This window comes from Vicugna pacos, chromosome X (assembly GCF_048564905.1).
Source record: "Vicugna pacos chromosome X, VicPac4, whole genome shotgun sequence".
Classification (NCBI taxonomy): Eukaryota; Metazoa; Chordata; class Mammalia; order Artiodactyla; family Camelidae; genus Vicugna; species Vicugna pacos.
This window is the reverse complement of record NC_133023.1, coordinates 43,418,921-43,444,275: the sequence shown is the minus strand read 5'-3', so window position 1 is coordinate 43,444,275 and position 25,355 is coordinate 43,418,921. Positions and strand designations below refer to the sequence as shown.

At 45.5% G+C, this 25,355-nt stretch overlaps 2 protein-coding genes across 7 annotated transcripts in view; one reads left to right on the top strand and one right to left on the bottom strand.

Moving 5' to 3' along the window:
* GNL3L (G protein nucleolar 3 like) overlaps window positions 1-22,219 on the bottom strand; it is a 28,503-nt gene extending 6,284 nt beyond the window's left edge. Inside the window, exons 1-15 of one of the 6 annotated variants that reach the window (XM_072955670.1) lie at window positions 22,074-22,219; window positions 20,962-21,104; window positions 19,679-19,817; window positions 13,160-13,200; window positions 12,174-12,281; window positions 11,308-11,424; window positions 10,470-10,553; window positions 10,172-10,307; window positions 9,124-9,227; window positions 7,231-7,375; window positions 4,627-4,714; window positions 3,963-4,137; window positions 3,736-3,878; window positions 3,290-3,426; window positions 1,384-1,511 (exon numbers count right to left, since the gene is read on the bottom strand). In XM_072955670.1, coding sequence (XP_072811771.1) covers window positions 1,384-1,511; window positions 3,290-3,426; window positions 3,736-3,878; window positions 3,963-4,137; window positions 4,627-4,714; window positions 7,231-7,375; window positions 9,124-9,227; window positions 10,172-10,307; window positions 10,470-10,553; window positions 11,308-11,424; window positions 12,174-12,281; window positions 13,160-13,200; window positions 19,679-19,697 — 1,425 coding nt within the window. In that variant the 5' untranslated portion in view covers window positions 19,698-19,817; window positions 20,962-21,104; window positions 22,074-22,219. The other 5 variants (XM_072955668.1, XM_072955669.1, XM_006218261.4 and 2 more) reach the window with 5 other exon arrangements.
* On the top strand, window positions 16,163-16,462 carry LOC116277174 (large ribosomal subunit protein eL43-like). The gene has a single exon (XM_031671131.2). The coding sequence runs from the start codon at window positions 16,163-16,165 to the stop codon at window positions 16,460-16,462; it is 300 nt and encodes a 99-aa protein (XP_031526991.1).
* Window positions 22,220-25,355: the final 3,136 nt, after the last annotated feature.

The window sequence follows — 25,355 nt, the reverse complement described above, 5'->3', positions numbered from 1 at the left end:
TAGCCATCAGAAATGAAGGACAGCTCTTTAAGTAATCATGTAGAACAATCTACAAAATCAATTTGTAAGTGAAATAAGCAATGTGCGGAATAATACGAATAGCCTACAACTATTTGAATTAAAATAGATCTGTTATCTGCTTTTCCGTATATGTGTGTATAACAATGGAATAGCTCTGAAAGATACCCAGAGCTGCTAATAGTGATCTGCCTCCAAGGGGGGACAGGGTAGCTGGGAGAGAGGAGAGACTTACTCTTCACTAAATACCCTTTACCTTTTAAATGTTATACCATGTACACAAATTACCTAGTCAACAAATATTTTAAATAAACAAAATGAGGGAAAAAAATTAAAACCCTTTGACCCTCCCCAAAATAACTAACTTTCAGTGTTTTCCTATTACCCGTAGTTAAAGTCAAAAACAAGGCCTTTTGTGATCTGACACCAGATTCATCTTTCCCTGCCTCCACCCTCCATTCCAGCTACCCTAGACCACTAATGATTCCCCCAAAACACTACACTCTCAGCCTTTTGGGCTTTGGCATGTGCACAGGCTGAGTCCCTGCCCATGGGCTGCTGTCCCCTTGCCCAGAGAATTCCTCAGCCTTCAAGAGGTGGCACAAGTACCAAGGCCCCCGGGAAGACTTCCCTGACTCACAAGCAGTATAGGCGAGGGCCCTTAGAGCCATGCTTCCCCCACCTCTGCACCCAACCCCAGCCTGTGTATATCCCATCACAGTGTAGATGTCTGGGTCTAAGACCCACTAAACTGTGAACTCTTGAAGGGCAGAGATGGGGGACTGGCAGAAGTAGAGGCTGAAAAAGCCTCCAGGAGTCATAGTATGGCATATCCACTAGGTCCTGCAGGTGCTGGGGAGCCATGAAAGAGCAAGTGACAGTCAGATTGAGCCAGTATAAACCATGAGACATATGTCCATGTGAGAGATGACTGGAAGATAAGACTAGAGTTACAGGAATGGTAGGGATAGAAAGAAGCTGACAGTGTCTTGACGTTTAGGAGAGAGAAGCCACGGGACTTGGTGACTGATCGTGTATAGGATCTGGGGGCCTAGTTAGAGGGAAGAAGAGTCAGGGATGCCCAGGTTTGCAACTTAAACAACTGGGTGCATTGACAGGGCTCCTATTCTCTAGGCTGGAGCTGGACTGGGAAAGCTGCTTGAGAGAGCATGCCTCCTCCTTGGGCTTGCCTTTGCTTGGCAAAGGATGCACCCTGCCAAGCACCCAGGAAGCCCACAGGGAGTAAATGAATGGCCCGCACCTCCCCACCATTATAGGCAGACCTCATGGGAGCCAGGTGGGAGGGACTGACCATCTCCCAGAGCCCTGGGTAGAGGAGAGGGTTGCCACAAAGAGGACAGGTACCTTATACACAGTGGTTTTATCTTCCATGGCATCTGCTATTTTCACCATCGGCGAATGGAGCCACTTGATCTCCATTTCGAGCGGGTCCGTGTCACCCAACAGCTCGTCAGATTCTCCAGTGGCCAAGCCTTTAACATAATCAATACCACTGTCAGGGCCCTGGCTCCTCCCTATTCCCAGCCCCCGGGTCAGGCCTCAGTGGAAAGATGTGGACACTGCCCAGGGGAGTCAGGAGGGAAGGCTCTTTTATTCCTGCTGGGAGACAATATGACAAAGGATTAAAGGCCTGGGTTTTGCAGTAGGGTACTCACCTGCTGGGAGCTAGTCTTGGAGCCTCACTTGGAAATTGAGAATGCCACAAGCCCTGGATGCCTGAAATGCACTGGCCTGAGACACTGCTCAGTAAATGGCAGGTACTGGAATTCCCTCCCCAGGACCAGGCCTCTCTCCCTATCTCCCTGGTGCCTTGCCGTGAGCTGGCCTCCACTGCAAACCGTAAATGCGCCCACTGCCCTGAGCCCACACTACCCTCACACCTCTTCTAAACTTTGCCCTCATCTCCTTCCCTGGGCCTCTAATCCCTGCTCACTCTTCAAGATCCAACATTAGGGCAACTAGGAAACTCTCACCATTAACCTCTCCCTCTTCTCAATTTCTGGGACCTTAATCTTTGGCCAAAGTGCATTCTCAGTGCCAGAGCCCCTCTTGCCCTCACATGCAGCCAGAGTCAAGCATCATCATAAGAACGTGAGCTCTAATTCCTCCCAACTGCCCACTTGAATAGAATAGTAAAGTTCAGAAAGAAGTCTGACTTGCCCAAACCACATGGGGAACAGACTCTGAAGCAGGCAAGCCTCTTGTCTGCATTTTTAATCCAAGCATATCAAATGCCCAGAGAAGGAAAGCTAGTGACCCTCAAGAGAAACAAGGGAACTAGAAGCCAGGCCAGCTAGGGCTGTCTCCACTACCCCAGTGTATCTGAAGACAGGCCCAGAGAGTACTGGTTACCTTTCTTGGGCAGGGTAGAGAAGGAAGGAGCCAGGAGCCAGAAGCCAGAGCTACAGATGGTAGTATTTGAAAAGAACAAATTTCTTCCAAGAGTGCCTGAAAGTCATATCTCTCTGTCCCCCAACAAATAACCATATTAATAACAGCTAATATATACCCAGCATGTGCTATATGCCAGGCACTACTCTAAGTTTCTTTATACATTAAATAAGTCTTCTCAACTATCTTATCAGGCGGGTGCTACTGTCCTCATTTTACAGATGTCACTGGATGTGGAGAGGCTAAGTGACTTGTGCAGCATCACACTGCTAACAAAACTTGGACTTGGGTCCAGGCAGCCCATTCTTTTAACCACTTAGCTACTCTGAGCTGGGCGAGTCTTCAACAAAAGGGCAAAAGAGCTAGTTTGAATGCCACCTCTGCCTGCCACTGACTATGTGCTGTTTGGCAAACATCACCACCTTTCTGTGACTCAGGTGCCTCACCCATCAATGGGCGTAAAAATGAAAATCTAGGAATGGACATGCATTGGCTGAGGCAAAGTCTAGAGCAACATGAGAGGAGGGGATTTTGAGAGGAGTGTCTCAGTCCACTCCAGGTCTCAAGAAATGGGGAAATGAACCTTGCACTTTCTAAGCACCTCACTGTGTTCCAGGTACTTTGAGGATTTGTTCCCTAACGACCAAGAGCCCACAACCACCGCCACCTGTGACCCAGATTACAATTCTTCACCTTGTGGGAGAAGACTTAAAGCTTAGGGTTGGTTACACAACTTTCCCCAAGCCAGAGTAGAGCCAGAGCAGAGAGGGGTCAAACGTGGGATTTGTAGTCAGATCTGTGTGGCTCCACGAGGACAAGACAAGGTGCCAGGCAGGCCAGTACCCTCGCCCCGACTTACACTCCATGGTGTCTTCGTTGGCCTGCTCGGTGTCCTCAATGTCAAAGACCTCAGTCATCTCCTTAACGATCTCAGCACTGAGATGGGCAGGCAGGGTGTGGGTGGAGGGTGGGAGTGTATAGAAGCTGATCTTCCCGCTGCATTGGGAGTTGGGAAGAAATCAGTGGTGATGTCATTAGGTGAACAGATGACCAATCAAAGAGACAATGGGTTCCCAAGTCAGAAACAGTGAGGGTCAACTAGAAAACCCGGACACCTGACCAAAAGCTTGAGTTGCTGGGTAATCACCAGGTATAAATGTTGCTGGGCTGGACATGACCTGGTGCTTTGGCCTTCCCTGTCCTGGGACCCAGGAAGTCAGGCTGCCCCACCACTGGAACAAACACAGATGAGCCCTTCTGTGAAGCCTGACTCCCAGCCTCACCTCTACCTAGCCCTCTCCTCACCTCACCCAGTCAGCCAGGACGGCTTTGGCCGCCTCCTCCTGACTGTATATGCCTCCCTTCTTCTTCTTCCCCAAGCGGTGGGCCACTGCAGTCAGAAAGTGCTCAGTGGTCTGGAACCCAGAGACGCCATAATAGCTGGAAATCTGGTGAAGAGAGGGAGAGAAATCACAGGGAAGAACGAAGGGCCCTTGAAGAGGGGGTGGGGGATGAGCAAGAACCCCAAGTACCTCTTCCAGGTTGCAGCGCTGCAGGATGGTCTCCACCGGGGTTACAGGGTCCGCCAGCTTCTGCACACGGACGCAGTTGCGCAGGATGGTGCCCACCTCCGAGTTGGGTCCTGGGACAATGCCAGGGGCATCCAGCAGCCTGATGAACTTGTCCAGGTAGACCTCTTGCATGAACCTGGGTCGGGAGAGAGAAGGTAAGAGAGGACGCAGGGCAATGACCAGTCCGGATATGTCTGGCACCCTCGAGGCCCCAAGCACACAGTTGGGAGAAGGAGTGAGGGGCAGATGGCCTACAGATGAAGGTGAAGAGATGGAGGGTGATTCCTGTCTGGCCTTCACCACTGGGGACTGAGCTGCAGGACCATAGGCAAACTTCTGACTCTCTGAGCCTCAGAGGCTTTATCTAGGAAGCAAAGTGGCTTATTCAGAACCCAGCCTGGCATGGTTGTTGGGAGGCTCCAAGGAGGTAAGAGGGGAAAAACCCAGCTGGGGGCCTGGCTCAGACCTAGGGTGTGTCAGGTAAATGAGGGCTGGGAGACTCCTGGGCCCATGGAAGAATCAGAGGCTGGTCCAAGATACAGGACGTCCGGGGGCTGACAGTGTGGAAGTTGGGGGAATGGTAGGGTCAAGAAGCTGTAAAGTGGGGGAGCAGGCAGGTACTTACTTGGTGATCCCAGGAACGGCTCCCACACTGCACGCACGGCTGCGCTTCAGACTATTGATCAGGCTGCTCTTCCCGACATTGGGAAGGCCTACAAAGGAGCAGCAGATGGCTCAGGGCAGGAAGGGCTCTAGGACCGATTGGGACAGCCTGTGTGTGGGAGGCCCAGGGAGGGGCAATGCGACCAGGCCACAGGGAAGCCAAAAACAGAGCTGGCTTTCTGCCCACCTGTCCCAGGCCCTGACCAAACCCCTCATGGCCTTTCTACCCCTCTCCTTCATCTGTGAGCACATTGGCTAGTTGTGTCCATCTCTCTAGATGTGCCACTCACCTCCCACCTACAACCAGCCTGAGAAAGGTACTTGATTCAAGGCCTCTGTGACACAGTCCAAAAGGATGGACGTCGGGAAGTGTCGCAAAACAGAGAACCATGTGTCCTGATGCGTAATTCACCTGGCAGGGGGTGGGGAGCTCATCTCCACATGTCAGCCCCTGAGCAGTTGTCTGCCTGCGGTGTGTTTTACTGTTCGGGCATCTGTGAGCACCTCTCAGCCTATGAGTATCTTTGTTTCTTCCCCACTGGGTCTCTCATTCCCACCACTCTCTCTGTGTGTGTGCTAGAACATACATGTGCACTGCTCTCTCACAGATGTGCGTATGTGTGTGTGTGTAGTTCCTCACGTGTGCTAGTCTGTACATCTTCTGTGTCTCTTGATGGTTCTCGTTCTAAATATCACTGCTTTTTCCATTTTTGTCCTTTTTTTTCCACTCCATCTTTTTCTCTAGCCTATATCTTTCTTTCCCTGTATATCGCTGAATCTAAGCACCTTTCTCTGGCTGTTTGTCTCACTGTCACTCATTCTGGCCACAGTCTTTTCTCTCTGATTCTCCCTACCCCACCAATTCTGCTTCTTTGTAACTCCCTCTGTACTGACTCCTCTCAGCTTTTTTTTCTTTTTCATTTTTATTAGGTAGAATTATTAGTTTGACTGCACATACACACTATATTGTATGTCAATACATATATACAGTATACTGCACATTTTTTAGTTTACATATATATACTGATCATTGTTTCTAAGAACAGATTAGAGCTTTAGCTTTTCAAACATACATAGTTATCAAAGGAATAAAGCCAACCACAAAGAATCAACAGAATGCACTAATCCAATCATAAAGGAGTCAAATGTGTTTACACATATTCAAGAAATCAATCATCTTAGTTATAAATAATACGTAGTTCATTTGTGTCCTTATTATTTTTTTAGATTCCTCATATAAATTATGTCATATGGCATTTTTCTCTTTCTGGCCCACTTCACTTAGAATGACAATCTTCAGGTCCATCCATATTGCTGCAAATGACATTATTTTATTCTTTTTTATGGCTCTCTCAGCTCTTTCTGTACGTGTTCCTTCTCCCTGTGGGCTTGTCTCTCTACACGTATGCCCCCTCTGTATGTGTTTCACTGTCTCTTTTTCTGTCTCTATTTCTCTCTATGTACATATATATGTCTCATCGTAGACGTGTTTGTGTATTTGTCTCTGTGACTTTGGGTGTGTGGCTGTGTCTGCAGGTCGAGTATATCCGGGCACGTGTCTGTCTCTGTGGCTCTATCTGCTTAGGAGAAAGCAGAGCTGGGTGAGCGTGTGGGAAGGGCTTAGTCTTCATGTCTTTTGCCTCTGGGTCTGTGCCTATCTCCACATGAGTGGATCTACATGCATTTCTGGATCTGTATGTGTGCTTAGGTCTGGGTGTGCGTTCCTCTGTGTCGGCATCTTTGTTCCTGCCTCTTTCGATGCACATCTTCCTCTGAATCTGTCTCCCTAGCCCTGTTTGGCTATCTCTTGTTCTTTCTTTGAGTATGCATGTCTGCCACTCTACATACGTGAGGTGTCTCTAGCCCTCCTATGTCTCTCTCTACACATCTCTGTGCACATATCTGCCCCTATGTCTCTTTTGGTATTTCTCTGTGATCATATCTCCCTCTCTCTGCATGCCTCTATCATTTAAATCTGTCCTCCCTTTTCACTCCCCACCAATCCTGCCATTTGGCTTCCCAGATCTTTTTCTGTGTCTATTCAGGTATGCATATCTAAACCTTTTTCTAGATGTCTAGCTCTCTCTCCAATATCTTCTCTCTTGGCTTCACTTCCTCTTCCTGTTCCTCTAGCTCTGCTTCCTCAGTTTCCCTGTTCCCTTCCTACCAGCAACCCCCTGGTGCCCTGGGTTCCAGACAGGCCCCAGTTTGAGCCTCTGCTCTGCCTTGTCTCCCACGGGGCTGAGGCCCACAAGTCCCTTTCCCTCCTCTGGGTCTGTGTACTTATCTATAAGAGGGAGATGTTCACCCCTCCCTCCCACAGCTCTGGTAGGGTGAAACAGGGCCAACTCCAAGCCCAGCCTCGTGTCTTTGGTCCGTGGTTCTAACACTCCATGCTTGATTGCCTTTCCACATTCACCAATCCAAATTACAAGTCACAAAACCCTTCCTGAATGGCTCCCCTCTTTCCTAAAAAGGTAACATAAAGTTCCCAGAATCCTTTCCCCCAGTGAAGCCCCCACACAAGGAGGGAGTCTGGGCCCCACGACCTCGCCCAAGGCCTTACCCACAACACCCACACGGATATGGGTGCGCACTTCACCAAGGCGGCAATAGTTTCCCAGAACTCTCATGAGGTTTTCCGCTCCAAAGCAGGATTTGCTTTTCAGCAGTGACTCAGAAGCCTGCTCCACTGGCACACTGCAGCGACTCTGGAAAACGAGGGGTATTACAGGAGAGGCATCAGGTAGGAGATGTGGTCCGAGCCCAGATTTCCAACTTTCAGGGAATCTTTCAGGATCATATCTCTGTGAATACCAAGACCCCCAGCCTAAAGCAAAGGGCTTCTCACTCAGGCCCTGAACACCTGCCATTTCCTTGCTTCCACAAGACCTGTTTGTCCGCTGTCTGTGTATCTCCAGTCTTCCCTGCCCCAGCCTCTGCCTGGACACACATGTCTCTGGCTCCCTCAGCAGGGGCAGGATAGCATCCTGGCCTTGAGACAGGCCAGGTTTGAATTCCAGCTCTGCCTCTCACAAGCATGTGCCTGGCAAATCCTGCTTCCCTTCTCTGGGCCTCAGTGCCCACATCTGCATAATTGGGACATGCACCTCCCTGTCTATGGAGGGAAGAGACAGTGTCTGACCCACATAAAGCCTACCTCCCCTTGATTCCTCAAATAGGACAAGGCCATTCCAGCCTCCAACTCCTTACTTTTGATGCTACCTCCTCTGCCCAGAATGCCCTTTTATATCTTCCTCTTTTCTTACTTACTTAACACAGTACTGCAAAATAGGAATCAACCTAAATATCCACTAATAAGAAATAGTTTAAGGAGGTATATCCTTAAAGTGGAATACAAATGGAAGAAAGCTGTTAGAAAAGGATGCTTACCACATTTTTGCCATCAAAAACGCCAAAAAAGTATGAAGGAGATACCATATTTCTCCCAGATGAATAAAGATTTAAGTGTTTAATGATATCAAATGTTGGCAAGGGTGTAGGGAACTAGGCCAGCCCTTACACATTCATCTACCCCATTAGTAGGAAGATAAATTGGTAAAGCCACTGGTAAGGGGCGGGGCAGTGGAGGAGGGTGGGGGTGGCTGGGGAGCAATTTATCAGTGTCTAGGAAAATGTAAAATGCATAAAGCCTATGACCCAAGCCACTCCACTTCTCTGTACCCAACCTACACAAACACTTGCCCACTGGCTAAGAAGACATGTGTAAGGATATGTGTTGTTGTATTGGTTATAATGATTTAAAAAAACACTGGAAACTAATTTTATTTAGCATCAAAAAGGTAGATCTCTATAAAAAGATCTCCAGGAAAACAAAAAAGCACAAACAGTATTTTATATTTATATATACCTCCACACATACATAAAGCATAGAAAAATATCTGGAAGGATACACACCAAACTAACAATGGTGGTTACCTCTGGAGATGGATAAAGGAGACTGGAATCAGGGGTACTGGTGAAAGGGTATTTAAGCTTTATCTATACAGTTGACCCTTGGACAACATGCATTTGAACAGTGCAGGTCCACTTATACACAAATTTTTTTCACTATTAAATAGTACAGCACTACATGATCCACAGTTGGTTGAATCCACAGATGGAGAACCAAAGATGCACAACCACAGATCACGGAGTGACAACTGTAAGTTACATGCGGATTTTCCACTGTGCAGAGGGGAGATGTCCCTAACCCCAGATTAGCTCAAGGGTCAACTCTAATTGTTTTTATTTTTCCTACTTTAGTTTTTAACAAATGTTTAATACCTGGTGCAAAATTGAAAAATCCCCCAGCACCCAATTTCTCTCCCTAGAAGTAATCAGTGTTTCTGTATACTTTAGTATTTTACACCGATTATGTATTTGTATGTTAATGATATAATTAGAAAGTAATGCTCCCAGGCCACCCTGAAAGAGGTGGCCCCTGGCCCCAGCTTACCAGGTTTTTGATCTGATGCTGGGTGCTGGCCTTGAAAGCCACGGTTGGCAGCTCATTACGAAGGTACTCCAGCCACTTCTCCACAACCTCCTTGGGGACCAGGTCTGAGGAAAATAGGAACAGATAGGACTGGTAAGGAGAACATCACATGAATGGCTCACTCCAAAGATGCATCCACGCACACCCAAGGCTAGGCACACCTCCTGCCAATAGCCATCTCCCTGGCCTGACAGTCCCTATCCAGTCCCCAGGTTAGTTAGAAAGGACAGTCTAATCTAAGGGACCAGTTGGTCCTCACTGAGGAGAACTCTGTTTCCTAAGGGAGAACAGGCAAACTAGCTGTCTGGTCCCAGATGCCTTCTTTCCAAGCCTGTGGGCCCAGGGTGCCAGAGGTCTCCAAAGGGTGCTTCCCATCCCCTCCTGAATCATTCTATCTTGGGCCAAATGTCAAAAATAACTCTGACTAGAATGGCTACCATTTGTGAACTACTGATCATGTATGTACCAAGCACTTTATCAACAACCCTGTGAGGCTGGGACAATCCCAGCCCATTTTACAGCTAGAGAAACAGAAGTTCTCAGGTGACGTGACTTGTCCAAGATCCCAGAGAAAATAGAATGACTGGGCTGAGACCCAGACCTGAGAGACTCCTGAGCCCAAGCGCTCTTCTGCGCTAGTCTCTGGGTCCCAGCTGCGGGGAGACAGGAACCCTCCAGGACTGGCCAGTCACAGATAAAGCTCAAAATGGCAAAAATGGGGGACTGAAAGGCAGACAAGCTTTAATTCCATCCCCTACTTCCGCTGTACTCTGTATATGTGTGTGTGTGTGTGTGTGTGTCTGTCCGCGTGCACACATGCGTGTGCGTGTGCTTAGACAAGTGATTTCACCTCTCAAATTCCTGGCTTTAGAAACTGAAATAAGAATTCCTACCTTGCACAACTGTTATGAGTATCACTGAGTTGCCAGGTCTCAGGGTCTGGTCCAAGGTAGTCTCTCAAGAAGGTCTGGCCCCTGCCCTGCCTTACACAATCCTGTCTAACACCTACCAATCTTGTTCAAGACCAGGACCAGCTTCTTGTTGCCTTCGGCCCGCAGGACAGCCTCCTCCATTTGGAAGCAGCGGCAGCCCAACGGGTCCCTGGCATCCAGTACTTCTAGAATCACATCAGAGTATTCCACGACCTGCAGGGCAGGGAATGGGAGATGAAGGCAGGGAAAGGACTGAGGAGCAATCAACAGGCCCATGAAAGAAAGGCTCGATAGCTTAGAAAAAACAAAAATGGAAAGGAGGCAGGACTGGATTGGTGCCCTCCCTAAAGGACCTTAAGAAATGGGCCCCCATACCTTACGGAACTCCTTATAATAAGCCTTCCTTGTGGCCTCATCATCCAACTGAGGAAACATATTTAATTCCTGCAAAACTTCCTCCTAAAGAAAAAAAAAAGAGAATGGTCCAGGGGAAGAAAGAGCATAAGAGTAGTCTTTGAAAACCATGGGAAGCTGGGAGAGCCATGTGAGTCCCAACCCATCGAAGGGCAGCTTTGATCAACCAATAAAGCCAGGAACTGGAAGAAGAAAGGAGAGAACCACATGGCCTATGTGTGTGCTTATTTATAAGTGTGTGTTCGAGCACTAGTTACAAGTCTGACTGTGTGCCTGGGTGTATAAGGGAGGAGTGTAAGAGGGAGGTGTAAGTGAGAAAAACAGTCTATGGGGAACATGGACGGAGAAAGCAAAATATGTACTTCATGTTAGAAAAGGGAGTTTTAAGTTGGAAAGTGCATATTCTGTGAGATGAGAATATATGTCAGAAAGGCAGTAAAAAGTCCTAGAAAGACAACACCCCCCATACACTTCCCTCTCAACTTTCCCCTTGCACTTTCACTCTTTCTCTCCTCCATCCCCCAGTCCTACATCTCCGCACTCCCAACCCCCAGTCTTTGGGTTCCAGCTTGGGAGAGAGGACCTATCCAGGGTTGTGGAGGTACAGATAAGACTCAGAATGGCCCTTCACCTCCCTCTCACCCTCCCTCTCCACTGTTTCCTACCCTCTCTGCACTGATTCCTACTTCCTCTCCAATAATTTCACGCCCTTCCTCTTTCCCTTTCACAGAGCAATGGCAAAAGATGCTTTTGAGCAAACCCCGCCTGTCCTACCCAAGGGCAAAGGCTGCTCTCTTACCTTGCGCTCAAACTCCTCCTGGCGTCGCAGGACATCCTGACAGTAGCTCTCGATGGTCCTGCGTCTGTGTTTCTCTTGCTCTCGGGCAGCCTGCTGCTTCTCCCTCATCTCCTCAGCCTAACAAGTGAACACACACAGGACTGCAGCCTACTAGGCCTGCAGCCTAAGGGAGGGATGAAAGAGCAAGAGTAACAGGGAGCAGGTGACAGAGGGAGAAAACAGTGTGACATGGCCCAGGTGGGAGGAGCAGGGATACAGAGAGAGAGAAGATTCGACAGCAAGAGATAAGGGGTTTGAGAGAACGAAAAAGACAAAGAGATAAAGGAAGAGAAAGCATGGTGGAGACTAAAAAAAGGAAGCTGAGAGAGAATGTATTCTTTGCAGAGGGAACCACTTAAGATCGGAGGGGAAAAGAAGACAAGGTCCTGGGATGCTCCATCATTTAAAGGGCAGCAAAAGAGACTGGAAAGGAAGGAAAAAAAAGGAAGGAAAGAAGGACATCCAGGAGAGTAAGGTGACAGGAAAGTCAAAGTGAGAGTGTTTCAAAGAAAGCATGGTCTCAAATGCCGAGGATGTGGATGAGGGAAGAAAACCATCCATGAGTCTGATGTCAGAGAATGTGCTGCTGAGGCTGCCAGGGGTTGGTTGCTCCAGTGGAGCAGTGGGAACATAAGCCAGACAGCAGTGGACTGGGAGGTGAGCAAATGGACACACTAAATCAAGTATCAAGGCAACCGCCCTCCCCTCCCCCTTCACAAGCAGCCTCAACAACCCTAACAATTCGGGCCTTTGCCTTTCCATTCAACACTTCTGTGGACCTGGCAGTCAAGCTAGGCCCTCTCTCTCCTCCAAGGTAAAGGGCTTACCCTCTTCTTCTTTAATTCAGCTTCTCGATTGGCATGATCATTGGAGTGAACAAATTGGGGAGCGGAGGCCACTTTGGAGGCTGCTTTCTTCCCATTCTGCTTTGCAGGCTGATCACCACACAAGAGGGAAAAAAAAGTGAACAAAGCTAATAACCCCATGGAAATCACCCTTCCCAGGGGTTAAAGCTGGTCAGAAGTGTATTTGTTGGTGGAAAGAGAGAAGCAAAAAACAAAGAGGGGAAGAGCTCTGTCCCCAGAGGTCTGCCCATATGGCTAAGAGAGACTCTTCCTCCCCTAGCCAGGCAGGGACTGAGTGAAGAACCCCAGAAAAGGTGGGGGGTAACTGGAAAGGTTTCCCAAGTAAAGGTCAAGGGAGATGCTAAGTAGCTCTCCAAGTGTGGCCCTAACAGCAGCAGCATCACTTGGGAACTTGTTAGAAATACCAATTATCAGTTTCTGAATCAGAAACTCAGAGATAGGGCCCAGCTATCAGTGTTTTAATTCTGGAGGGCTAGTGAAAGTTGGAGAGCTTTATCCAAGCTAAAATTTGAGAACTGGCCCAAGTCCTACTTGTCCACACCTTTCCCAGCAGGACAAGGAGATCCAGGAGCTGGGGCCAAAGATTATGTCTGAGCCTCCCTCCTCTCCATGAGCAATAGGGACTTGGGAATCACAGACACTCAAGTCCCAGCTGTGCTACTTTGAACCTAGAACTTTCTGAGGCTCAGTTTCTTCATCTAAAAAATGGGACAATAACAATCCCTACCAAGGGAAATCAAACACAAAGCAATGTACAGTTTGTGGTGGGAACTTAATAAATGCTGCTGAAGCCACCCAGAGAGGGAGGAAAAGACAGATTCGCTGATTCTAATATGGTGATCTGTCTGGAGTCACCCAATATCTACTGGGTTTTGTGGGCCTCTTCTAGGTCAGGCAACCTATCCCCAACATTTGGTATAACTTATCTGAGGGTGGAGCCAACTTACCTTCTTGCATCCTTTGGAAACTTTACCTGGCTTTTTATTTTCTACAAAAAAAAAAAAAAGCCATCATTCACCTACCCAACATTTGTCGACACCTTAATCAAGGTCAGGCCACACTGGGAATCTAAGGACACCTCCAACACTATGTCTGTCTAGGCCTAACACAAGACAGACATGGAGCTGGCAGCAACAGTATCAGAGGAGGTCCTGGATATAATGCTTAGGGCATCATTCAGTGCAAACTGAAGCAATCCTTAAGGGGCTCCAGTGAAGAGTGACTTGAATGTGCACTCCTGGCTCCTCACCCCCACTACACGCAAATTCTGGCTAGGGCAGCTCACCAGATTTGGTACCAGGCTGAAGTGGGGGGGGCTGGCAGCATGGAAAGGTGATCTGAGGAGTCCCAGCTGGCTAAGCCAGGGTAGATACCCTCCGCACATGGGGAGAGAACAGTCTCTTCCTGCTGACTCTGCTCATGCCATTGCATCCAAAGGGACTTGCCCTACTCAGCTAAACTGCAGCTTCCCTTTGATACAAGGAAGACACGGTTCACCTTCTCCAATCACAACTTAACAAAGCCCAGGAACTTAAGAGGCCTCCCTGCCTTCAATGAGACGTCCTATCTGTCATCCCTTCACAGCTGGCTTCTTGGAAAGAAAGGCTTCCCTTAATTCTCACCACTTGCAAAGTAACTAAAGGAATTCCTAAAGGGGAAGGTTTGGGAAGGTCAGGATATAAACTACAAACAAATATAGGAGAAACTTGAGATTACCAGACAGAGAACAGGCTCCCCAGTCACATTAGGTGGTTCACGCGAAAGCAGAGTTTGAGGAGGAAACAGAATTTAAACACTACTGCAAATTCTTTTTTTTTCCTTTTTCAGTTTTATTAGGTAGAATTATTACAGTTCGACTGCACATACATATTATGTTACTGCAAATTCTTAACGAGATTCAAGAATATATTTCAGATGAACTCCATGAGAAAGATTCCCAAAACTTGATATTGAATAAAAACTCAATCAATGTAGTGAAAAACAGAACAGACATCACTAACAACCAAATTAATAAGCTAGATCAAGTGAAGAGCTTGCTTAAAACAGAACAAAAATCCAACAAAATGGAAATTATGAGTAAAAAGAGAAAATGGAGAATGGACCCAGGAGAGATAATATCTAAAAAACAGGAGATCCTGAAAGAAATAAGTACAAATGGAGAAGCAATTATTTTTTAAAATAATAGATGAAAGTTCCCGGAGTTGGAAACAGACTTGAGGTTTCAAATAAGAAAGACTCACAGAATATTGATATTAACAAAAAAAGATACCCTGAGCACACCCTGACGAAATTTCTGAACTCCAAGGATAAAGAGGAAAACTTACATAAACTTCCAAACAGAAGGCGTTTCCAACAAAGGTGAGGGAAGCAGACAGCCTTCTCAAATCTACAACTCTGAACACCTAAGACATAAGAATAACCTTTACACCAGAGAGGGTATAGCTCAGTGGTAGAATGCGTGCCTAGCATGCACAAGGTCCTGGGTTCAATCCTCAGTACCTCCATTAAAGACAAATAAGTTTTAAAAACCTAATTACCTTCCCAACCCACACAAAAAAAAGAATAACCATTACGTAAGTACTGAGACAAGGGACAGGACGGTGCCAAGCTAAATTCCCACAACTGACCAATAGATCACTCCTATGTAAAGGTAAAAGACAGATATTTTCAGATGTGCAAGATTACCACTTGTGTTCCCCTTCTGGTAAAACTACTTGGGGATGTATACCAGCAGAAATAAAAATTAAATCAGAATAAAGATCTCAAGTTCAAGGAAACAAATAATGGTAGGCAGGAAGTCCATTGAAACTTACCATTAAATCTAAAATAATGCTAATGCTAGTAACGTCTATAATACATACTAAGAAAGGATTTTTAAAACCCAGGAAGCATATAAGGAAACAGCTCCGAACTGAAAGATCAAATTGTTTCAAAAACATCCTTGGCTAAAAAAACTTGTTTCTCCAATTTTGTTCAGATCTCCAGTTTCATTTTACCTTATTTACTACCACTACTACGACTACTACTACTATTATTATTATTACAGAGATGAGCTGCAAAAAAATTACTTCAATTTCAATAAAACCCAGAAGTCAAGCAACAGGGGCTGGAAAAGCAAAAGCATAAAATCATGTGAAAGGTCTCACTTTGGAAGAGTAGGCTAAAAATAGTTATGATTTAACTTTGGTAAAGTGATAGAGAAATCTAGTGATAGAGAAATCTAGTTTGATATAAATATGAGTGCAATTATCAACATAATTTTAATTACTGGTAGAGGACTTCTTTTAAAAAATTTGATCAACTTTTTTAAAAGTAAATAAATAAGAGAATGAAAAGAAATAAACAAAAATATATAAAATAAGATTGTAGAAATTAGACCAAACATATTAGTTATCATAATGAATGTGAATGGGTCAAATTTCCCTGTAACCAAAAAAAAAAAAAAGACAGCTCCCAAATCTCCTTTTCTTCCAAAGTACTCCTGTTGCAATGAAAAGAATGTGAGGTTTGGAATGAACCAGGTCTGGCCATTTTACTCAACAATTTCCACCTTCCTAACTTCCCTGGAAAATGAGGGCCTGCACTGGATCCAGGCACAAGATGAAAGAAAATACATCACTTAGAGAGGTGGGAAACCATCTGCTTCAGAGAGGAAAAGGGTTGAGGGAGGAGGGGAGGGGGGAAGAAGGTAATAGGGGTGCAGTCACCACTTACAGCACTGCAACACCCAGGAGTCGCTGTTATTCTATTTTTTAACAGCTTCAGAGAGAAAACTAATACCATTTTTTAGCCAGTCAGACCTAGGTTCCTGTTCTGGTTCAATAACTACCTAGTCATATGACCTTGAAGAATTTTCTTAAATCTCTCTGAGCATCAATGTCTCCATCCACCAACTCTCACATCAAAACTCAAAGGTAACCTCTCTGGGCTCAGACTTAGTTTGCACTGACATGGCTAAATGCACCAAGGTCAGAATCATCAGTAAATGCAGGACCCATTACGGTGCCTCCCTCCAGAAAATAGTGAAGAAAACTGACATTAGCCAGCACGCCAAGTACACTGATTCCTTCTATGGCAAAACCAAGATGAAGAGACGAGCCGTGGGCATCTGGCACTGTGGTTCCTGCATGAAAATGGTAGCTGGTGGTGCCTGGACCTACAACACTTCTACCATCACAGTAAAGTCTGCCATCAGAAGACTGAAGGAATTGAAGGACCAGTGGACGCGCCACCATTTGAAACATTGCTAGCTTATAATAAAGTGGTTAATTTATGTAACAACAACAACAAAAAAAAACCTCAAAGGTAGATCTCTCCAGTCACCTATCATCCCCATACTCTCACCCCACTGCATCTCTGAATATCCAGCCTGGCACTGACTCTACCCCTCATCCTCCATCTATCCCTGCATCCAACTTCCCCCTAGGCCCTCTGAAATTCCCACTCGGGAGATCAGCACTCCCCTAATTCTTCCATCTCTCCTTAAGAACAATCCCCTAACTTCCTGCCTTAATAGAAACTCAGCCCCCCTCTGAGGACACTGCTTCTCCTGCAGGCCTAAGGAAAGGTGGCTGTTGCTTTATATGAACATGAATACTTTGGGGCCAGCTGGTAGAGGAGGTGTCTTCTGGACTCACTATTGCAAAACCAATTTCTCCCTCTTGTTAGAAAAGGGGGAAAAAAAGAGGGGGAAAAAACCCTGCTCTTTTTGAGGCTGCTGCTATGCCTGTCACCTATGAGTCATTTTTCCTGATTTATTGAAGCACTTGGCTCATAGCCTTACTTTCGACCCAACTGCTGCCATCATCAACCTGGGTAACTTTAGTCATAACCAGGCCCCTTCCAATACTTGGGCTTCCCACTTTCTCGACACCATCATCTCAGGGGAATCTCATTCCATGCAGCCACCTGCCCACCCATTGCTATGGTGACATCCATGATCAACATCTATAACTGCCTGGACTTCAGAAAGTAGTCTAAGGCATCCCTGTGAACTATCTTCAAGCTCATTTGTTCAAACTCATAAAGACTTCCAAAACACTCCACTCAGTTCTTTATTCCACAGACACCCTATTTCCTCCCTGTGCAGCTTACATTCCACCGTTAGTCATTGCAACGGATTACTTGCCTGTGTCACCAATCACTGATGGTTATAAGTCTTTTAACTGATAAAACACACTCTCTTGTTTCATAACCATTCAAAAATGTACAGCAGTTGAAACTATATGTAAACACTCTTTGCAGGGCTTCTCAATAACCTTACTAGATTTAATCACTCTCATTACCATTTGAGTCCAAGGTATCCCCAGCCCTGAGTGGAGGCAGCTGCACCATGCAGCAATCATCCTAGTTTAGTCTGACATCACTTCAGTGGCAATTTACCAGTGAAAGTCTTTGGTGTGCACATGTAAAGTTTTTCTATTTAATTTAATGTTCACCAACTTCTCACTAATGTAGATGTGTATGATTGTTCTTTACCAGGTAATACATCCCATATATTACCTTTATCCGATTGTGGAAACTCCTTTTTACTCCTAGTTTGATAAGTATTTTTATTATGAATGGGTTTTGACTTTTGTTAAATTATTTCTCTGCGTTGACTGAAATAAAAACATGAATTTTCCCTTTGAAAGAAAAAACAGGTAATACAATTATAAGGTTCCAAAATAAAACCATGTTATTTTGAGAGGTTGCCCTCCCACACTTGTCCTAGCCCCTACAGTCCCCTCACCACAAGGAACCACTTTATTAGTTTATCATGCATCATTTAGTTTCTTTATGCAAATACAAATATATATTATTTCCCTCCAGTTTCTCCCAAAGAAGGTAACGTACTATGTAGTCCTGTCAGCAGCTTGCTCTTTTCACTTAAATCCCAGAGACCTTTATAACAGTTTTCCATACAGTATAGTCTTTCCATATAATATTTTGATTTTTTTTAACTGCCAGGGTTCCTTTATATGCATAATACTCTATTTAACCAACTAATTATTGTCTTTTTCATCACTATCAATTATTTTCTTATTATCTGGTATTTGATGTTCTTCATTAGAGTATAATTAATTTTGTTCACTCTTCTTGTGTTGTCTGAAAAAAATGATTATTTGCTTTGGGTATTAACATAAGTGAAGTCCGATTCTTGATGAAGTTTTTAAAAATGTATTCAATTTTTTTTTCACTAAGCCCTACATAAGCAGGGTCACCATTAACATAGAATACAAGGCCACTGGGTTGCATAGTTCTCATTTAGTTTACCCTGCATGCTTTCCAAATGTTATCATTTTCTACTTGGATGATGGCAGGACAAAGGAGGGGAAGCACAGAACCAGATCTGCCCTAAAGCCCCTGCTTTCCTCTCATAGCATGTATCACATCTGTCTTCTCCCTCTAGGCTGTAAGCATCGTGGTACCAGGAGGGGGACTGATTTAGCACTCCTGAGACTTTCTAGTGCCTGGCACACAGGAAGTACTAACTAGCTATGCCTGGTCAGGCTGGGCCTTTGGTACACAAAGGTGAACCAGATGTGAGTGAGAAGTGAACAGTGTTAGTGGAAGAAACAGACCCAATCAGACAGTGTCAACAGCCCTGGTTCCTGTGGGTGCACAGACAAGTGGAAACCAAGGGAGGAGGTTAACAGGAGGGATTCCCAGAGGAAGTGATGTATAAGTTGAAATCTGAAAAACAAGCAAGAGTTATCCAGTTAAAGGAGGAGGAAAGGGAAAGAGTCCTGAAGGCAGAAAGAACAGTAATTTGTCCACATTGTCTGTTTCATAGGTAAGAAAAATCCAAAGCTCAAGAGAGGTCAGACAACAATTTAGTGGCAGAACAGTGTACACATTCTGTGAGGGGCTACATTCCAAAGAGAAATGAAATGAAGACTGAATCTTAGAAGCCAATCCTTATAGAGCACTTATTATGTGCCACGCATAGGTATCCTACCTATTTTAACTCATTAAATCCTCACAACAACACTGTAAGGCAAACACTGTATTAGTAGACACTATTATTACCCTCCTCACCACTCCCTTATTATTTTGTAGATAAGGAAGACTGAAGTTAAGTAACTTGTCCAAGGCCACACAACTAGTAAGTGGAAGAGCTGAGATTCAAACTCAGTCTGGTTCCACAATCCATGCTCTGAACCACTGGTACCAACTTAAAGGTACAACTCATAAAGAAAAATGCTAGAGTGTGCTAGAGTTATACAGGCAGTGTTGATATGGTATTTACTGCTATTCACCTCAGATCAAGACACTCAACCTTGCTGAGTCTCAGTTTCCTTATCTGTAAAATGGAATGGGGATAAGGGGAGCACTACCTCACAAGGAAGTTGGGAAGACAATACCATACGTAAAACACAGACTGAATAATCTGCCACATACTGGGCAATTTTTAAAAGCTGCCATGAAATACTATGAATATTCACTAAAGCTTACAATTGGAAAGGAGGGGTAAAAAAACTCACTCTGTCTAATTTTCATCATGATGACTAGATGGAAAGCAGGTAGGTTCAAATCTGCAGATTCTTTTCCTGTTGGAACGGGAGAAGAACCAATTTGAAGACAGAGGGGAACCACGAGGCCACAGGCCCCCTTCTCAGCCCCCTGAAGGCAAAACAAAATGTTAAAGAACATGATAAGGAAGCCATAACAACTAGAGGAACTAGAAGACAGGGCTATACTGGAGCTGAGGCCTGGTATGGCTGAGTATAATTAATAATAACAATAATAATAATAATAATAATAATAATAATAATAATAATAATAATAATATATTATAGGTAAGGCAGTGTCACACTACCCAAAGAGAGGCTAGTTCTAAACCTCTCTTCCCAGGTGGAGTCAGTGCCTCAGCGCATCAGATGGGCACTCAGTCCTCAATCCTCCACCCTGTAGTGTTATACCCCCTAGGTAAGCCACTAGCACTAAACCTTTCCACTCTGAGGGGAGGGAGGTTATGCAAGGACAATCTGTTTCTACATGGGATATTAACAGTACCTCTTTTCCCCAAATAGGGCGTTCTATGTCTCATCGACCCTGGAAGTGAGAAGGAGGAACATATCCTAGGAGTCTACCCTGGGGAAAAGGGATCTCAGAACAGAGCTTTTTATCTGTGTGTCTATGTGGACTAGGGTCAGTGCACAATCTTGGGGGAGAGGAAAAAAATCTGTGCCTGCATGTATGGTTGGGGCCTGTTCCTTGGTGACTGGGGTGGGGGGCAGGATGCCTTTTGTTGCTTTACTCTGGGATGTAGAGGAACTTGAGAAACCGGCAGGCACAGTGGCTGTGTGCATCTCTGTTGCATGGGAGGGGAGCACAGGTCTGTACGTCTCTAAGTTGTGCAGGGGTTGGGGGGTTCTGGGTCTCTTTACCCTTCCGGAGGGCCATGGGATGGGACTAATATGCCTGTCTCCATTACAAGGTGACATTAGTGCCACGATAACAAAGGCAGGAATTATGCAGCTTTGCATGAATGAGGTCTGCACATTGCCTGCAGAGGGCTATTCTAGACCCTTCCATGGGAAGTGGGATTTGTGTGATCTGTTTATCTTGTATATGGGTTGAAGTCAGCAGTGCACTAACACTGAAGGGAAAAGAACCTCTGGTTCTCTGTATTGGGGATGGGAGAATGCAGCTATAAATTCAACCCAACAGACGTGGGGTGGGGGTCTGCGTTCTTTTCCTGAAAAGAGAGAAAAAGACCTGAACTCCTCTACCTTGGATAAGGGGGGAGCCCATATGCACTTACTGTGGGGTGACAGTGATGTCACTGCTTCTCAACGTTTCAGGGCGGGGAGCTGCACCTCTCCGCTCCCTTTGGGTATCTCCTTTCCTACAGCTGACGATTCTAAATCCTTCGGAAAGGAGGGGAGGAGGGACGACCTGGTCTACCTAAAAAGAAGAATAAATACAAGCCCCTCTACCCTGTGAGCCCCAGGAGAGGCAGATTTGTCTTTTCGTGGCTTAAGATCTGTTCCTGATTGCTGCGGGGCATTTTTGGGAGGTCAAGCCTGTACAAATTCAGTAAACCAGCGCGGGGGGACATCAGGTATGATTTTCCACAACGGCAACTCACTCTAGCCTAGGAGGAGGGGGAAATCTGCGTGGTTCTCTGTGGGCTGAGGCGTGCGCCTCCAACCACTTAGGGAGGGAGGGGTGGTCTACCACCTCTGCAGGAGCAGGGGCGGGGCATCAGTCAATTAGTTACGCGGGCGAGGCAGAGACGTCTCTAGGTCTGACGCTAAGGAAAGGAGGTTCACTCCTGTATATTAAAAAGTTTCTGAGGTCCTCCATTTTGGTGGTCGGGCGCGGGTGGGAGTAAATACATCAAAGCCTCTACCGTAAGGGAAAACGTGCGCTGAGGCGGCTATGTGCGACTTAAGCGCCGGTAGAAATCTGCGCCGGTCAGCCTTGTGAGGAAGGAGATGAGTGGCTTATACGTGTGGGGTTCGATGTCGCCACACTTTCGGTATGTCCACGCCTATCTACACCGGGAGAATGCGGAATGGGTCTCACTATCCTATAAGGAGGACACAGGTTTCTACACACAAGTGGGGTCAGTAACGCGCCATACAGTGTGTCCAGGGGTCTACACCTGTCTAGATGGGGTGGGTCCGTGCCCCTCTACCGCGCAAGAGTGCATTTGGGCGCATGTCCACGTGCGAAGCAATCCCTGCCCTTCATCTGGGCCCTTCTACCCTGGAAGGAAGCCGACTCTTTACCTCTCTAATCCAGGGTGGAGGGCGCCTCTGGTTTCACCTCAAATAGATGATCCTTTGCGCGCGGCCGGCGGGGTGAGCGCTCACCGCGAAAGCTCACCGCGAAATCTCACCGCGAAAAAAGAGAAGAATCGTCTCTTACCTCCACTTCCGGCGGAGATCTAAAAGAAGATAGCACAACACTGTCGGTCCAGAGGATGCGCTCGCGCCGCTAGGCTCCGACTTCCGGATCCCAGGCTCGCGGCGCCGGCTCCGGCAGCCAGACGTCCCCGGGGGGCGGGGCTTCGGATTGACGGCTCGCGCCCGCCCGTCCCTTCCCTGCGGCCGCGCTGGCCCCGCCTCCCGGCCGCCGTGTAAGGTAGGGAAATCGCCGAGGAGGGAGGCGAGGAGGCGGGGAAGTTGGAGGGGGAAGCCGCTCGTCTGCTGGTGTGGTCTTATAACCTGCTTGGAAGCCAGGTTCTAATCTGCGGGCCTTTGCCTGGGCCTAAATACGTGCGTTCCGAATCTTAGTGACCAAGTAATCGCCAGGATTGCATCAGACAAGGGTCCGGGTCGGTGCCTTTGTCTACAATGGAAGATGGCGACGGACAGGGTGTGAGAAAATGGCCGGCTGAGTCACATGTCTTGCCGATGGTTCCCACCTGATGTGGCTAGGTTAGCTGTTCCAAGCAACCTTCCCCGTTTGCAGGGTCCCAGAGAAGCCCTGAGGGCGCCACTCCCAGCTCTTTTAAGCATTAGCGCAGATTCTAGGCCAGGCCCTGGAGCCCAACACTGGAAACCTCTCCCACCCTTTTGCCTTTTTCCCCTCCTCCTCCCTCCTTCCTTCAGGCCCCAGAGCGGCGTCTGCGGGAGGGAATGAACTTACATCTCTGGAGTTGGGGCAAGTAAGGGTTTCTTCGGAAACCGTCTCAAGGAGCCCCTGACCCGGCTGGAGAACGAGATCTCCCCCTAAAAACAGTAAATATTAGTCTGAAATGCCTCCTTCCTGATGACTTAATTCCAGCCACTCCTCTTCCTTTAGCCTAAACTTTACGGTGAGGCTTAGCCTCAAGGTTATGTTCCTCGACCTATAAGCATATCCGGGCAGAAAATGATTCCCTCTGCCTACTCCTACCCCTTAAATACACAGGACTCACTGACCCTACATGCATGGAAGACTTCTAAACTCTTACCCTAGAGAAACACAACTCCTGTGGACCATAAACCAGACCTGGCCACCTTCTCCCCCCCGCCCCGCATTAGCAAATTCTTTTTCTTTTAAGACCTAGCTCTTGTCACTTCTGTGAACTTAACCCAGCTGAGTTAGAAACTGGGCGCACCTTGCATTTTATCACTTAATAGTGTAATCGTTTATGTGGCTGTATCTCCACAGGAGAGTGAACTAGGGGCTATAGATCTTTGAGCTCTCAGCAGGATCCATCACAAGACTGGTACAAGGGAGGCTTCTGCAAATGTTAAATTGTTGAGTTTACAGACCTGCACCACAAATCAATGGGAAAAGGGCATTTTAGTAGATAGGGCTGGGAAATTAGGCTCACAATAAGGAGAAAAATAAAACTGGATCCCTTTTCAATATTTCCACATGAGAGGGTGAAGAATATCTTTATGACCTAGGACTGAGGAAGGACTTTTTAAACAAAGTCCTTAATGCACAAACTATGAGGGAAAAATTGTAATGGAATCTTTGAAAGGAGTGAAAATTGGTATTACTACTTTGGAGAATAATTAGGAAGTAATCAGAATAGTTGAAAATGGCCCTGGGACCCAGCAGTTCTGTTAGAGATATATATATTCTCTATAAAATTCTTACACATGTGCACAAGGAATCATGTGCAAGAATGTTCTTTGCAAACCTGTTAGTCATAGAGAAAAAAATCTGAACAACCTAAAAGTTCACCAACAGGAGAGTAAATAAATCATGGTATAGCCATACAACAGAATACTATAGAACAGTGGGAAAAAATTGAACTAGAGTTGAATGTATCAATCCAGATAAATTTAAAAAACACAATACTGTAATAAAATGTAAGTTGTGGAAGGATACATGGAATATGAGACCATTTATATAGATTTTTTTTAATCTTGAAAACAATGCACTGTGTTTATGGATTATATAGATATGTAAACAATATTTCTAAAACAAAGGAATTAAACACGAATGGTGATTACCTCTGGGGAAGATAACAAAAAAAAATGAGAGAGAAATACACAGGGGACTTCAACTGTTTCTCTAATACTTCATCTGGGTAATAGGTACATGGGTGTGTGTTATATTCTCTATACTTATTTGTATGCCTGAAATATTTCATAATTTTATTTAGAATATGAGTATCTTTTACAAAATTAATGATGGTTAAATCTAGATCAGTGGTTCTCAAACTTTGGCCAGCATCAGAATCACTGGATCACTGGGAAAGTTTGTTAAAACACCAATTGTTCTCGTGTGCTTTGGGCACTGGAGTAGAGATTTCTGATAAACCAGTTTATTTCACCCCATCTTGCCTTTGGTGTTTGAGTTATTTTTAATATTTTCCTGTAAATATTTTGTCATATTGTAGTGAAATGAATCACAATGTCATTTCCTAATACAAAGCAAGATATGTGGAAAGAAAATGTACAATTCTTTGATTAAAATTATTTCCCATTATCCTAAACCTTGAGTGTTTTGTGAAATAAATAAATAAATGTTCTACACACACACACACACACACACACACACACACAAAACCACCGATCGCTGGGCCCCATGCCCAGAGTTGTGTTTTAGTAAGTCTGTAATAGAGCCCAGGAATTTGTGTTTCTAACAAGTTCCCAAGTGATGATGATGATGATGATGAAGATGATGAAGAAGAAGAAGAAGCTGTTCCTAGTCCAGGTACCACATTTTGAGAACTACTGACAGCTATGGTGAAACTATCGTTGAATTTAGTTTTATTCACTGTGGTTTTCTGTGTTTTCTGTGTATTCTACAAATATGTATACTTTAGGGAGAGGTCCTTGTTGTTTTTTAAATTCACTTTCATCTCTACTTCCCATTCTCTTTTCCCTCTAATAGGCAGGCAACCATTCCAAAATGTTTCATGTGCATGTTTTTGTTTATATGTGTTCTTGCAAAATATGTGTTGTTGTTTTATGTGCCTGTATTTCCCCAAAATTTCTATTTTTCAATTTTTCAAAATTCAGAACAATTGAAAGAATACTATAATGAAAGCCCATATACCTTTAATATTTTGCTAGATTTGCTCAACTCCCCTTTATGTGTGTATGTATACATCTTGCAGGCAGTATAACACCTCGCCCCTAAAAACTTAAGAACATTCTCCTATATAACCACAATACCATTATCACACCTAAGAAAACTTACTAATTCAATAATACCATAAAAAATAGCCTATATTCAAATTTTCCAATTGTGCCCAAAATG

Excerpts from the sequence above, each read along its gene's own strand:
- LOC116277174 (XM_031671131.2), top strand. The coding sequence starts at position 16,163 with ATGGCTAAATGCACCAAGGTCAGAATCATCAGTAAATGCAGGACCCAT.